Raw genomic sequence first — 14637 nt, forward strand, 5'->3', positions numbered from 1 at the left:
AAGCAGTGATCTGTGTCCCATGAGGTATCGCCATGTGGCTACTCAACTTTAACGTGATGGTTTTCACGTTTAACGTAAAACGACCATCACAAAACTGTTTCTTCCACCCTAACTGAGTCTCCCAGTGAATGCTCTTAGGCACCCAAGCAGTCATAACCTAAAAGAAAGTAGATGACTAAATAATTCTATTCCTTCCCCGACCCCGGGCCTAGTACTTTTTCTGTTTTGAACAACTTCACAATACTTCTGGTTAACATCATGTTTCGGGAGTCATGGCTACCATTCTGTCCTACTACCTTGTGACTTAAGTGACAAGATGCCACAAGTCACTGAAATATTGGCCATACAGGTCTATATTACAGTTTCCAAACTGAGAATTCACTAAATTTACACTGCAGCTACCAGGGAAAAAAAAATGAGGCAAAAACAATGCCATCCAGAATGATAGGTGGAATTAAACCAGAAGAAAGTTTTTACAGATGTGGGGATACTTGAATACAAATCACTCCCTACAAGTTATAAAAGAACTAAAACTGCTGTGGGATGAAAAAGAGGGCCTTTCAAGGTGTAAGAATGCTTTCAAGGATACTGGACAAATATCCAAAATAGCGTGCCAGCAAAAATTAAACAATTCTCCCCCCTGGAGCAGAAACATGATGAAACAGAGCACAACAGCACATCCACAGATGTACACATACGTACGTATACGCACACACCCTCCCACCCCAGCCCCCACACACTTTGTGTTAGAGAATTAAGACATGATGAGATGGATTCAGTCCGTCTTTTCAGTCACGGAAAACGCTTAGATCACCTACTGGTTATTGAATTTGAAAAAAAAAAAATGCGTATGGTTTGAGTGGTGGAGTATGTTGCTCGCCTCCAGCCCACCCCCGTAACTTTATATAGAGTGAAAGTTTCCCCTTCGTAACTCCTAGCGAACGGACAAAAGCTTCCCCACCGCAGTGTCATGGACCGGCTCCGCCCGGCCTCCAGCACCGCTCGGCGTCCCCACCCGCCGTCCCGGACGCCGCGCTGCCCCGATCGTCCGAGCCGGCCGCGGGCCCGGGGGACCGGCCGCCGGGGCGCTGTGGGCGGCCCGGAAAAGCGAGAGACACGCAAACGGGGCTGTCAGACCCGCGCCGGCCTCCCGCGGACGCCGCCCGCGCCCCGCTCCGCCCCAGGGCCCCGCTCCGCCCCGCGCCCAGGCCGCGCCGGCGAAGCCCCGGCCCAGACCTCGGCGCCAAGCGGCCCGACGAGCGCCGCCCCGGTCCCCCCGCGCCCCGCCGACCCTCACCTGCGTCCATCTTCCCTCCAGAGCCGCCGACTGAGCCCGGCGTCGCTCCGACGGTTCCGCAGAGAGACGCGACGGGCCGCCGCCGTGGCCAATCCGGGCCGAACGGGTGCGGGCGCGGGCGGGGCCGGAAGTACGCGACGGAAGTGCGCCGCCGCCATCTTGGCGTACGGCGGACCCAGCGCGGAGGTCCGGGCCCGCGCGCTCGGCTCCACGGCGGCCTGCGTCGTGCTTCCGGGAATCCCAGCAGCGACCCACCGGGGCAGCGGAAGCAGGCGCGAGCGGGCAGCAGGGCACCGGGGCGGGCTCGTGAGCCCGTCGTGCGCTCAGGCCCGCCGGCGCGGCCATCTTGCCGTACGGATGCCCCCCAGGCGCCATGTCGCCGCAGGGCGATGCCGGCCCGGGGCGCCCCAGCCCACCCTAGACGCCGCGAGCCACGGGCTGCGCCCCGCCAGGTGCCGGGTATCCAGGGCGCGCCGAGGACCGGGCCTGGCGGCCGGGCGGCGGGCGGCCGGGCGCCGCCATCTTGCCGTACGGCGGGAGCCGCGGGGCTGGCTCCCACGTCCCGCAGCCGTGTCGCCGCGCGCCCTCCCCTCGGGGCGGTCCCGCCCGGGGCTCGGCGCGGCGAGACGAGGGCCGGAGCCAGGCGGCGGCGCGGCGGCCCGAGGCCCGAGATGGTGATCTGCTGCGCGGCCGCGAACTGCTCCAACCGGCAGGGCAAGGGGGAAAAGCGCGCCGTCTCCTTCCACAGGTAACCGGGCCCCGCCCGCCGCCGCCGGCCCGCCGCCCGCGCGGCCCGCGGGCCACGCCCCCGCCCGGCCCGGCTCGGCCCGGCCCGGCCCGGCCGCGCGGGGAGACTGAGGCCGCGCGGCCCTGTCGGACGCGGGGTCGCTCAGGGCGCGGGCCCCGGGCCGGTCCCGCGAGTGAGTCAGCGCGGCGCTGTGTGACCTTGGCCCGGCCGGCGTCTCTGGGCCGGGCGCCTCGGGCCACCGCGGCTGGCGGCTTCCATCCGCGGCCACCCGACCCCCGCCACCCTCGGCCGCCGGTGCGCTCCCCATGCCCACTCGGAGGCCGCCCGGCGCCCACGCCGCGGCCTCGGCAGCCTCTCCACCACCCCGTGGCCACCCTGCGCCCCATGGGTTCGGGTTGGCGCCGCCAGCCTCCAGAAACGGTGTGTTCTGGAAACATGCTTCTTTCGGTCGGTTGTCGTCTTGCGTTTGCTGTGACTTTTCTGCTTTTTTCGTCACGGGGGAGCCCGTCTTGATCTCTGCGATCAAGGATGTGGCCGAGCAAATGCGCCTCGTGGATTAACACGCGCTCCAGACGCTGTGTCCTAGAAGGGGCCTCGCGGTTGGCCTCGGGGAAGGTAGCCCTGCCGCGCGGAGGTGAGTCCCGGGAGGTCCCTGACAGCATCCAGCGTGGGGCCGGCCCAGCCCGCTCCTCGCCGGGGCTTAGCTGCGAGTCGTGGAGGGCTCTGTTCCGTGGGCGCCCTCTGAAACCGGCCCGAGGCAGGACAGGGGCTGGCCTTCTCTCTGGCCTGGCCTGCTTCGTGAAGGCTCTGGAATTCAGCTTCTTACGGCGAGTCCTTTTCTACGAGCTCCACGCTGGAGGTACCAGAACAGTGAGCAGAAGGAACTTCACCTTAGAAATCTCCTCCGGATACTTTTCTGTTTTCCTTTTGATATTGCAGGATGGTGTTCAAGTTTTGCAAACCTGGAGGACATTTGTCCTGTAGTCTTACTGGAAGTTCATGGTGGGTTGCGCTAAGTCTTAGGTCGTTGCAACCTATCAGGATAGTAACAGCAGGTCGTTTCAGCGGTCAGCCAGCATGCTTACTTGAGTTTCCTTCAGAGCCCTTAGTTTTGTGACTGTATTTGAAAACGGAGGCAAAGCATTGCAGAGGAGGCTGCTCTTGGCATTCATAATGGCCGAGGACGTGGGAACTGGGGGGTGGGGGGAGCTTCGGGTAATGGGCTCCCAAAGCAGTGAGGAAATTTAGAGGATCATGCTGCTTGGAGCTTCATGAGGAGTTGGTGTCCCCATGGTCCTGGTCCCCAGCAGCGTCAGGTGGGTTAGGTGACCTCAGGTGCAGCAGAACAGCCCTCTGGAATGGCCGCTCTACTCCCACCCTCGTATGTCTAGTTTCACCAGAGTTTTCTAAGTAGACATCTTGACTGAATGAGAAAAAAATGATCATTAAGTGTCTTTTTCAGTGTTTGCCAGGGACTGGTTGCTTTTCAAAGGGAGCCGCAGAGCCACGGCTGTTGAGTCTCGCCTGCTCTGCAAGCTAGTTTTGCATCCTCAGCTCCTTGAGCCGCAGCTGGGGCACGGGGGCGGGGGTGTGTGTGTCTGGGACGCTCTCCTGGCCTCTTGCTGCCATCTCTGCTGTCTGACGCTTGGCCTGACTTCTAAATGGGGAGGGGCAACCATCTTCCTTTGGGCACCCCAAGTCTTGCATCCCAGGCACACCAGGAGGGTTGGCCAGCTATGAGCTTCTAGGAACTATTTCCAGGGTTTCCTGCAGCCTTTGCCGCTGTCCATCTGGTGCTGTCTCTCCAAGGATTCTGTATCCCTGCAGGGCATTTACCACAGCCTGGGAGGAGGTATCCACCTTTACTCTTTATCCACCCTATGGACTGTAAGCTTCTTAAGGGCAGGCAGTGCCGTCTTTCATCTTTCTATTTCAGTAATAAGTTGCAAGTGGAAGGTATTTCTTAGATCTTTGTTAAGTTTTTAAATGGGTAAAGTCAACACAGGTTGGGGTGTTTGCAAATACACTTGTTCTGCTTTTATAGTTGATAGTAGTAGGGGGAGGCATTTAATTATTTTTTTCTAATTTGTCATTTGTCCTGCAGATTCCCCCTGAAGGACTCAAAACGTCTGATCCAGTGGTTGAAGGCTGTTCAGAGGGATAACTGGACGCCCACTAAGTATTCTTTCCTCTGTAGTGAACATTTCACCAAAGATAGCTTCTCCAAGAGACTGGAGGACCAGCACCGCCTGCTCAAGCCCACGGCCGTGCCGTCCATCTTCCACCTGGCTGAGAAGAAAAGGGGAGCCGGAGGCCATGGCCGCCCCCGGAGAAAGGACACCAGGAAGGCCTCGGGGGGTCTGAGGGCACATGCAAGTGACATTGCCGACGGGAAGGCAGCTGCAGGGTCGTCGTCGTCGTGCTCGAGTGAAAGCCTAATGGCCAAGCCCGAGTCCCGCAAGCTGAAGCGGGGCGCATCACAGGGCAGACCCGCAGCCAGGGCTACCCGGGAGGCCGCCGGTCTGCAGCGGGCCCGACAGCCTCCGGAAGGACACGGAGATGACGGTCCGGCCTCCGCCACCGCGTCCGGCGGCCAGGGAGAAGCCAACACTTGTGCTGTGGATGCCGGCGACGAGAACGCCACCTCCCCGGACGGGGGCCTGGTGGACAGGAGCGGCATTTCCGTGGATGACTTTACCCCCCCGGGGTCGGGGGCCTGCAAGTTCATTGGCTCGCTTCATTCCTACAGTTTCTCCTCCAAGCATGCCCGCGAGAGGCCGGCCGTCCCCCGGGAGCCCGTGGACCGCAAGAGGCCGAAGAGAGACGCCGAGCCCGGCTGCAGCGGGAGCAGCCCGGGGCCCGATAAGGGGCCGGCGCAGAGCCCGCCACGCGCGCCCCCCACGGCGAGCTCATCGCTCACAGCCACGCCGCAGAAGCCCGCGCAGGGCCCCTCGGCGCCTCCGACCGACGTGACCCCGAAGCCGGCGGCCGAGGCCGTGCAGAGCGAGCACAGCGACGCCAGCCCCATGTCCATCAACGAGGTCATCTTGTCGGCGTCAGGAGCCTGCAAGCTTATCGACTCGCTGCACTCCTACTGCTTCTCCTCCCGCCAGAGCAAGAGCCAGGTGTGCTGCCTGCAGGAGCAGGTGGAGAAGAAGAACGGCGAGCTGAGGGCCCTGCGCCAGAGGGTCAGCCGCTCGGACAGCCAGGTGCGCGAGCTGCGGGAGAAGCTGGACCGGCTGCGGCGGCTGAGCCTCCCCCACCTGAGCAGCCTGCTGGCCCCCGGCCGCGGTCAGTACCCGGGCCTGGCGCCCGCGCGGCTGGGGTTCGCGAGCGCGGGGCCTGCGCCGTGCGGTGCCTCCCGAGAAGGGGAGCCAGGCTGGCGAGCTCGCCTCACCGGCTGGGCTCCGGGGTGCCTGGGAGGTGGCTATAGCTGGGAGCTTTAGCCGGTGAGGAAGGAGGGGTGGGAGACCCAGAACCACGGTGGTGGGGCCCGGACGGCTGGTCCTCCACCCCACTGGGGTCCCTTCCTGCCGCAGACCTCACGCAGACAGTAGTTGCTAACGAGTTAGGGTCGAAACGTAAGCTTAGACAGACGCGGTGAGCCATTAGAAAGATCGTAGGAGACTCTTAAAATCATGAGGAGGTTCTTTCCAGTTGGGTTGTGATGAATATCCTGACGTTAAGCATTTTGAACATTAATAATAACTTTTTAAAACTTTTAAACACCTATTCGAGTAGAGTATATTCTCTCGTAAGAACACTGCAGAAATACGTCAGCTAAGAAGTGGTGAAAATTCCCCTTTCCCACTCACCTCCCCACTTTTATTCCTGGTTGCCATTAAAATTTAGTGTGTAGGGCTTCCCTGGTGGCGCGGTGGTTGGGAGTCCGCCTGCCAATGGAGGGGATGAGGGTTTGTGCCCCAGTCTGGGAGGATCCCACATGCCGCAGAGCGGCTGGGCCCGTGAGCCATGGCCGCTGAGCCTGCGCGTCTGGAGCCTGTGCTCCGCAGCGGGAGAGGCCACAACAGTGAGAGGCCCGCGTACTGCAGAAAAAAAAAAAAAAAATTAGTGTGTATTCTTAGACTTTTTTTTAATGTTTTATGAAAAATATATTTATTTGGCTGCATCGGGTCTTAGTTGCGGCACATGGGATCTTTGGTTGTGGCATGTGGGCTTCTTAGTTGCAGCATGCCAACTTTTATTTCTTACAGAATCAGTTTTGAGGTTAGTATCTTTTGCCTGTTATGTGTATAAAGGTGGAAACCATTTTCCTACCACATCGTGCATTTAGTCTGAATCAGCGTTTGTCTTCCAGGTTGCAATTACCACCGCAGGTGAGAAAAGGCTCCAGTGTGTGACAGGCTGTTCAGGGCCTACTAGACCCCCAGGTCAACAACCATCAGCACAACCAAAAACAAAAGCAAAACCCAAAGCCATCCTGATGTACTGGTCAGAGTTACACACTACATTCTCCTGTTATTTTAAAGTGGTTTTTGTAGTTTCTCGTACCTGATATTCTTGGTACCTTTTTCTGCTCCTCTTGGTCAGACGCCCCAAAGTTTGTCACTATTGCAGGTCTTTCCAAACAGCCTGCATTGATTAGGTCTCCGTTGTTGTTTCTGCTTCCTTCTTCCTGACTTCTTTTTGCTTTCTTGAGTTTTATAGCTGTTCTGGCTCCTGGAGGGAAGTGCATAACGTCTTTGGGGACAGTTTATGTTTCCCGGTACCTGCAGTTGAGGCTGGATCCCTCCTTCTGTCCCTTTGGCTCCCCGCCACAGACCCGCCTCCTGTCGCTCTCCTTGCCCTTAGTTTCTAAAGAGTTTGTAATTTCAGTCTTGATTCCCTCTTTAACTTGAGTTGTTTAGGAGGGTGTTGTGGTTTTCCAGTGGATGGATTGGGGGAAGGGAGTTAATTTTTTGTGTTATTGTTAAGGTTCAGTGACTTAAAGATGCTTGCTTTATAGAATCTTCTGAGGTTTCATTGTGGCTCAGAATGCTCTTTGTTTGTGACTGTTTCCTTACAGCTTGAGAAGAAGGTGTCCTGTCCATCGATTGGTTACATTGTTCTGTCTGGCTGAGGCTGGATCTAGCTTATTTTACTGGTCAACTGATCTGTTTCCTAACTTATTGTATCCACTGATCTGCTGATTTTTTTTTTTAATTTATTTATTTTTGGCTGCGTTGGGTCTTAGTTGCAGCATGTGGGATCTTTCGTTGCAGTGCGAGGGGTTCTCTCTAGTTGTGGAGTGTGGGCTCCAGAGGGCCTGGGCTCACTAGTTGCAGCACACGGGCTTAGTTGCCCATCAGCATGTGGGATCTTAGTTCCCTGACCAGGGATTGAACCCACGTCCCCTGCATTGTAAGGCAGATTCTTAACCACTGGACCACCAGGGAAGTCCCTGATCTGTTGATTTTTAAGAGGTGAGGTAGGTCTGTCACTGTGATTCCTGAGGTGCTATTGCTTCTTGAATGTCTGTTCAGTTTAACTGTATTTACAGACCATGTTATTAGATACGTGAGTATGCCTCCATGTTACCAAACAGAAAGGCCTATTTTGTCCCATTTAAAGTTTTACTTCTTTGTCTCCTTATTTTCAACCTTTTTATATCCCTTTATTTTGTAGCTATATTTTAGCTCAATCTGAGAGCCTTATATAAAGTAATTTAATCCGTTTACAACTGGGATTATAGATAAATTGAAACTTGGGCCTGACTCTTTATTTTATTTTTTAATTTGTTAGGCTTTCTCGTTGTTTCTTTTTCTATTCTGATGGGTGTCTGTCAGCCTTCATCCTGTCTTCCTGTAAATGCTTGAGTTGAGGGGCTCCTGTGCCCCTTCCCAGCCCTGTCCCTCCCCCCATCCCTCCCCCCTGCGGGTCGTCTCTGATCTGAGCTCCAAATCCTCATCTCCCCAGTAGATGCACGTACACGTGGTATTGGTTACTTTATTCACCATGATTTATCGTTACCAATTTTTCCCTCTTTTGGATAAATAGTTAATGATTTGGGGGGAACTCATATGACAGAGAAACTTTGAGAGGAATCGAGTTTGAGATGCCTCATAGGTGCTGATGCCAGAGAGCCAGCACCCAGCCTCTTGAGGTTGCATGTGTGTGCCTGCAGAGGGGGGAGAAAAAGGTATTGTAGAAAGGGGGGTGCTTTGCTGGGCTGCCGCAGCTCTGATCAGAATGGAGAAAGGATGGCTGACTCGGCCACATGGGGTCACTGGTGACCACAGTCTCCTTGGAGTGGTGGGAATGGAGCTGGGTGTAGAGCCAGTGAAGGGAGGGGCCGGTGAGGGTGGCTGGGGACCAGGCACTTTAAGAGGTCGAGCTGTGAGGACAGTGGGCAGTAGCCAGAAGGGAACACGGCTCCATGGGAAAGTTGTGTGTGTCAGATGCGGACGAGGGAGCAGGTGTCTGCTGGGGCCCAGGTGGACAGGGAGAGCCGTGAGGACAGACAGGAGCGCACTGGGCCCTGAGGAGGGGGCGGAGGTGGGTGCTGCCCCTCTGCTCCTGGGCTCCCTGGGGTGGAGGGAGAGGCTGCAGGAGGAGCTGGGCCAGGGGCAGTGGGAGGGGTGGGAGGGAGAGAGGCCATGCAGGGCCCCGCTCGGAGCCACGGTCCCCGCCTGCGGCTCTCCTTGGCATCTGCTCCCTTGACCGTTCCCAGTGTGCTTACGACTTCATTCATCGGTGAAGGAACCTTCTGATGATTTTATAGGGTGTGTTGAAGGGACTGTACACATGTTTATTCAGTCCGTGACCTTCAGCCAGTCCCATTTTTTTGGACAGAATCCCTGAAGCAGAGAAGCCCGGCCAGTGGACCTGCAGGTTCCGGGCTCTGGGAAGTTTGCCCTCCAGAAAGCTGGTGCTGAGTGGCATTCCCGCAGGATGGGGTGCTCTGTCCCTGAGCCCGTGCTGAGTCCAGGCGTCATGCCGCACCAGCCCGCGTTGCTGGCCTTTCTGTGAACCAGTGAGGATGAACTTCTTTCCGCGTTCATCCCCTCTCTGTCCTTCCCTGACCGTGCCATTCCTGCCTTGCCCACTGACCTGTGAATGTCCCTGATGTGACAAGGATGTCCACTATCAAGTGTGATTCAGCCGTGCCCTCAGTTTTAATTTAATACTTGCTTCAAAAATATCTGTTTTCTTCCTGCTCTTTTATTCATTATACAGACAGTTCTTGAGCTAATCTGGAGTTTTAAAAGCTTTTTATTGTGGAAATCTTGAACATGTACAAATTAAACAGAAATGTATAATAACCCCCTTGTACCTACCCCCTAGCTTCAACATTTATCAGTATTCTGATACTCTTGTTTCATCTATATTTTTACCTACTCCCTACCTTCCATTGATTATTTTCTGATTAATAGAGGGTTTTTTTAGGAAAGTTTGAGAGTAGTCAGCAGATAGTACAGGAAATTCCCCCACAGTTTCCCCTGCTACTAACATCTTGCATTTCCACTTGTGTTAGTGTGGTTCATTCATTACAAGTTATGAACCCATATAGATACATTGTTATTAACTAAGTCCACAGTTTACATTTAGGTTCCTGTCTTATACTTGGATTTTTTTTCCCCTGACAAACTATTGTTAACAAAACAGAGTATCTTTCAAAGATACAAATCTCAAGAGGATTTTATTTAAGACCAACTCAGTAGAATGAAGTAAAAGATTGAGTGGGTAGAAATTTTGTGATTTCAAACCATTGAAGATGAATCATTGCTGGGCAAGAAAAACGTGGTTGGGGAAGGGACAAAAAGAGGAATCTTTCAAACAAGCACAAACACAGGAGCACCAGCCTTGCCCCACTGAAGGCCTGGGGAGGAAGGCGACCACTGCACGCGTCTGAGTCCCGGCCAGGGTCTGTGCGCCCCTGGAAACACTCGGGCAGGTCAGCCCGCAGGACGCCTTATACTTGGGTTTTGACAGGTACATGAGCACATGTATCCTCATTACAATATCACAGAGCAGTTTCACTGCCCTAAAAACCTCTCTGTCCACTGTTCGCGCCTTTCCTCCCAGTCCTTGGCAGCCACTGATCTTTAGACTGTTTCTGTAGTTTTGCCGTTTCTAGGATGTCGCCTGATTGGGATGTATGGCTGCTGTGAACTAGAGCATGCAGCCTTTCAGGTTGGCTTCTTTCACTTAGTATATATTTAGGGTTCCTCTGTCGTTTTATGGTTTGGTAGTTCATTTCTTTTTTGTTGTTGTTCCTTTTCTTATATTGAGTTAAAATACAAATAACAAAAAATGTATCTTCTTAACAGTTTGTCAGTGTACAGTTCAGTGGCGTTAAATACATTCACGTTGTTGAGCAGCCATCACCACCATCCATGCCCGTAACTCATGTAAATCGGAAACTCTATACCAATTAAACAGTAACTCTCCCTCTCCCCGCGCCTAGCCATTGGCAGCCACCATTCTACTTTCTGTCTCCATGATTTTGACGCATGTAAGTGAAATCATATAGTATTTGTCCGTCTGTGATTAGCTGTTTCAGTTAGCCTAGTGCCCACAACGTACATCCATGTTGTAGCATACTACAGAGTTTTCTTCCATTGTATGGATGGACCACAATTTGTTTATCCACTCATCATCGACGGACATTGGGTTGCTTCCACCCACTGGCTGTTAGGAATCATGCTGCTATGAATGTGGGTGTACAAGTAACTTTTCAAGACCTGACTTTCTGTTCTTTCGGGTGTATACCCAGAAGTGGGATTGCCGGTTCATATGGTAGTTCTGTGTTTAATTTTTTGAGGAACTTCCGTACTATTTTCCGTAATGAATACACCACATTACATTCCTGCTGACAGTGCACAAGAGTTCCAGTTTCTCGGCATCGTTACCAACACGTGTTTTCTGTGTTTTTGATAACAGCCATCCTCACGGGTGTGGGGCAGTCTCGTCTCACCGTGGTTTTCGTTTGCATCTCCCTAACGGTCAGTCACACTGAGCATCTTTTCATGTGTATATTGGCCAGTCGTATGTCTTCTTTGGAGAAATGTCTGTTCAAGTCCTTTGCCCATTTTTCAGTCAGGTTATTTGGGGGGGTTTTTGTTGTTTAGCTTTAGGAGTTCTGTATATAGTCTAGATATTGATCTCATATCAGAAATATGATTTGCAAATATTTTCTCCCATTCTGTAGGTTGCCTTTTTACCATGTGGATATTGCCTTTTGATATACAAATTATAACAATTTTCTTAAAGTCCAGTTTGTCTATTTTTTCTTTTGTTACCTGTACCTTTGTTGTCATATTCCAGAAATCATTGTCAAGTCCAGTGTCGTGAAACTTTCATCCTATGTTTTCTTCTAAGAGTTTTATTACTTTAGGTCTTACGTTTAGGTCTTTCATCCATTTTGAGTTAGTTTTTACATATGGTGTTAGATAGCCGTATACCTAACCAGTTAGAGCCCACCTTCGTTCTTTGGCACGTGGATGTCCAGCTTTCCCAGGACCGATTGTTGAAAACACTGTCCTTTCTCCACTGAGTGGTCTTAGCACTCTTGTCAAAAATCATTTGACCATACATGTGGGGGTTTATTTCTGGATTCTCTGTTCTGTTCCGCTGGTTTATATACGTCTTCGTGCCAATATCACACTGTTTTGAATTACTATAGTTAAGTTTTGAAATCAGGAAATGTGAGTTCTCCAGTTTTGTTCCTTTTCAGGATCGTTTTGGCTATTCTCAGTCCTTTGAGATTCCGTATGAATTTTAGGATGGTTTTTTTTATTTCTGCAAAAAACATTGGTATTTTGAGAGAGGTAGCACTGAATTTGTAGATTGCTTTGGTTAATATTGACAGTTTAACAATATGAAGCCTTCCAGTCCATGAGTATGGGATGTGTGTCCATTAATTTATGTTTTCTTTAATTGCTTTCTGAAGTGTTTTGTAGTTTTCATTGTACAAGTCTTTCACCTCTGTGGTTAAGTTAATTTCAAAGTATTTTATTCTTTTTGATGCTATTATAAATGGGATTGTTTCTGTAGTCTCCTTTTCAGATTGTTCATGTTTTGTGTATAGAAATGCAACTGATGTTTGTGTGTTGGCTTTGGTATCTTGCTAATTTGATGAATTCATTTATTAGATCCAACAGCTTTTTTTTTTTTCCTTAAAGGATTACCAGATTACTTTAGCCGCCTCACCATGAATCACCGTGGGTTTATTGATGTTTTGTTTTGTTTTTAATTGAAGTATAGCTGATTTACAATATTGTGTTAGTTTCAAGTGCAGAGCAAAGTGATTCAGTCTTTTGTTTTTTCAGATTCTTTTCCATTATAGGTTGTTACAGGATATTGAATATCGTTCCCTGCGCTATATAGTAAATCCTTGTTGCTTATTTATTTTATATGTAGTAACATATATCTGTTAATCCCATAGTGCTAATTTATCCCTCCTCCCCTCCCTTTCCCCTTTGATAACCAGAAGTTTGCTTTCTATGTCTGTGAGTCTGTTTCTTTTTTTTTTTTTTTTTTGGTACGCGGGCCTCTCACTGTTGTGGCCTCTTCCATTGCGGAGCACAGGCTACGGACGCGCAGGCTCAGCGGCCATGGCTCACGGGCCCAGCTGCTCCGCGGCACGTGGGATCTTCCCAGACCGGGGCATGAACCCACGTCCCCCGCATCGGCAGGCGGACTCTCAACCACTGCGCCACCAGGGAAGCCCTGTTTCTATTTTGTATATAGATTCATTTCTATTATTTCTTAGATTCCACATGTAAGTAATATCACATAATATTTGTCTTTGTCTGACTTCACTTATTATGTTATTTTCTAGGTCCATCCATGTTGCTGCAAGTGGCAGTATTTCATTCTTTTTTATGGACAAGTAATATTCCATTGTGTACATATATACCACATTTCTTTTTAAACTGATTGACTGCTGATAGGTACTTGGGTTGTTTCCATGTCTTGGCTATTGTAAATAGGGCTGCTGTGAACATTGGGGTGCATGTATCCTTTTGAATTAGAGTTTTCATCTTTTCCAGATATATGCCAGGGAGTGGGATTGCTGGATCCTATGGTCGCTCTATTTTTAGTTTTTTAAGGAACCTCCATATTGTTTTCCATAGTGGCTACACCAATACCTATTCCCACCAACAGTGCAGGAGGGTTCCCTTTTCTCCCCACCGTCTCCAGCATTTATTATTCACAGACTTTTTGATGATGGCCATTCTGACCAGTGTGAGGTGATACCTCATCGTGGTTTTGATTTGCATTTCTCTAATAATTAGCAGTGTTGAGCACCTTTTCATGTGCCTGTTGGCCATTTGTATGTCTTCTTTGGAGAAATGTCTTTTTAGGTATTCTGCCCATTTTTGGATTGGGCTGTTTGTTTTTTGATATTGAGTTATATGACCTATAATCTAATAGCTTTTTTGTGCAGTGTTTAGGATTTTCTACATATGAGGTCATGTCATCTCAGATAATTTTACTTCTTCCTTTCTAATTTGGATTCCTTTTATTTCTTTTTCTTGCCTAATTGCTCTGGCTAGAACTTTGAGTACTATGTTGAATAGGAGAGGTGAGGTGGGCAGCCTCGCCTTGTTCCTGATCTTCGAGGAAAAGCTTCAGTCTTTCATCATCGAGTATTATGTTTGCTATGGGCTTTTCATATATGGCTTGTATAGTGTTGAGATAGTTTTCTTCTATCCCTATTTTGTTGAGTGTTTTTGTCATGGAAGGGTGTTGAATTTTGTCAAATGCTTTTTCTGCATCGAGATGATCACGTGTTCTTTTCCCTTCATTTTGTTGGTGTGGCATATTACACTGATCGATATTTGTATGTTGAACTATCCTTGCATTCCAGGAATATATCCCACATAGTCACGGTATGTAATTCTTTAATATGATGCTAACTTCAGTTTGCTAGTATTTTGTTGAGGATTTTTGCATCAGTGTTCAGAAGGGATATTGGCTTGTAGTTTTCTTTCCTTGGAGTATCTTTGTCTGGCATTGGTATCAGGGTTATTCAGGCCTCAATACAATGAGTTAGAAATGTTTCCTCCTCTTCAATTTTTTTGGAAACGTCTGAGAAGGATTGTTGTTAGTTCTTCTTAAAATGTTCGGTAGAATTCACCAGTGAAGCCATCAGGTCCAGGGCTCATCTTTGTCAGGAGGTTTTTGATTACTGATTCAATCTCCTTACTAGTTGTAGGTGTATTCAGCTTTTCTATTTGTTTGTGATTTAGTCTTAGTAGGTTTTGTGTTTCTAGGAATTTGTCCATTTCATCTAGGTTATCCAGTTTGTTGGCATGCAATTGTCCATAGTCCTTTCATAGTCCTTTTTGTTTCTGTAGAATTAGTAGTAATATCCCTACTTTCATTTCTATTTTTAGTAATTTGAGTCTTCTCTCTTTTTTTTCTTCGTCCGTCTAGCTAGAGGTTTGTTGAATTTGTTCATCTTTTCAAAGATGGTTCTCCTATTTTTTTTTTCCTTTTTTTAAATTAGGTTGTTTTATTATTGTTTTAAGAGTTCTTTGTGTATTTTGAATACAAGTGTTTTTTTGTTTTACTTCTTTATGTAATAAAGTTAAATATATGAAAATGTATGAGATAGAAATGGTAGGGAAAAAAAACAAACATG

The 14637-nt window shown here is 50.0% G+C and overlaps 1 protein-coding gene across 2 annotated transcripts in view; it reads left to right on the forward strand.

The window, feature by feature from the left end:
• The first annotated feature begins 1572 nt into the window (after positions 1-1572).
• THAP4 (THAP domain containing 4) overlaps positions 1573-14637 on the forward strand; it is a 41309-nt gene continuing 28244 nt past the window's right edge. Inside the window, exons 1-2 of one of the 2 annotated variants that reach the window (XM_060015762.2) lie at positions 1573-2045; positions 4150-5336. In XM_060015762.2, coding sequence (XP_059871745.1) covers positions 1687-2045; positions 4150-5336 — 1546 coding nt within the window. In that variant the 5' untranslated portion in view covers positions 1573-1686. The remainder of the gene's footprint in view (positions 2046-4149; positions 5337-14637) is intronic. The other variant, XM_060015761.2, reaches the window with a different exon arrangement.

This window comes from Delphinus delphis, chromosome 7 (genome assembly GCF_949987515.2).
Source record: "Delphinus delphis chromosome 7, mDelDel1.2, whole genome shotgun sequence".
NCBI classification, from domain to species: Eukaryota; Metazoa; Chordata; class Mammalia; order Artiodactyla; family Delphinidae; genus Delphinus; species Delphinus delphis.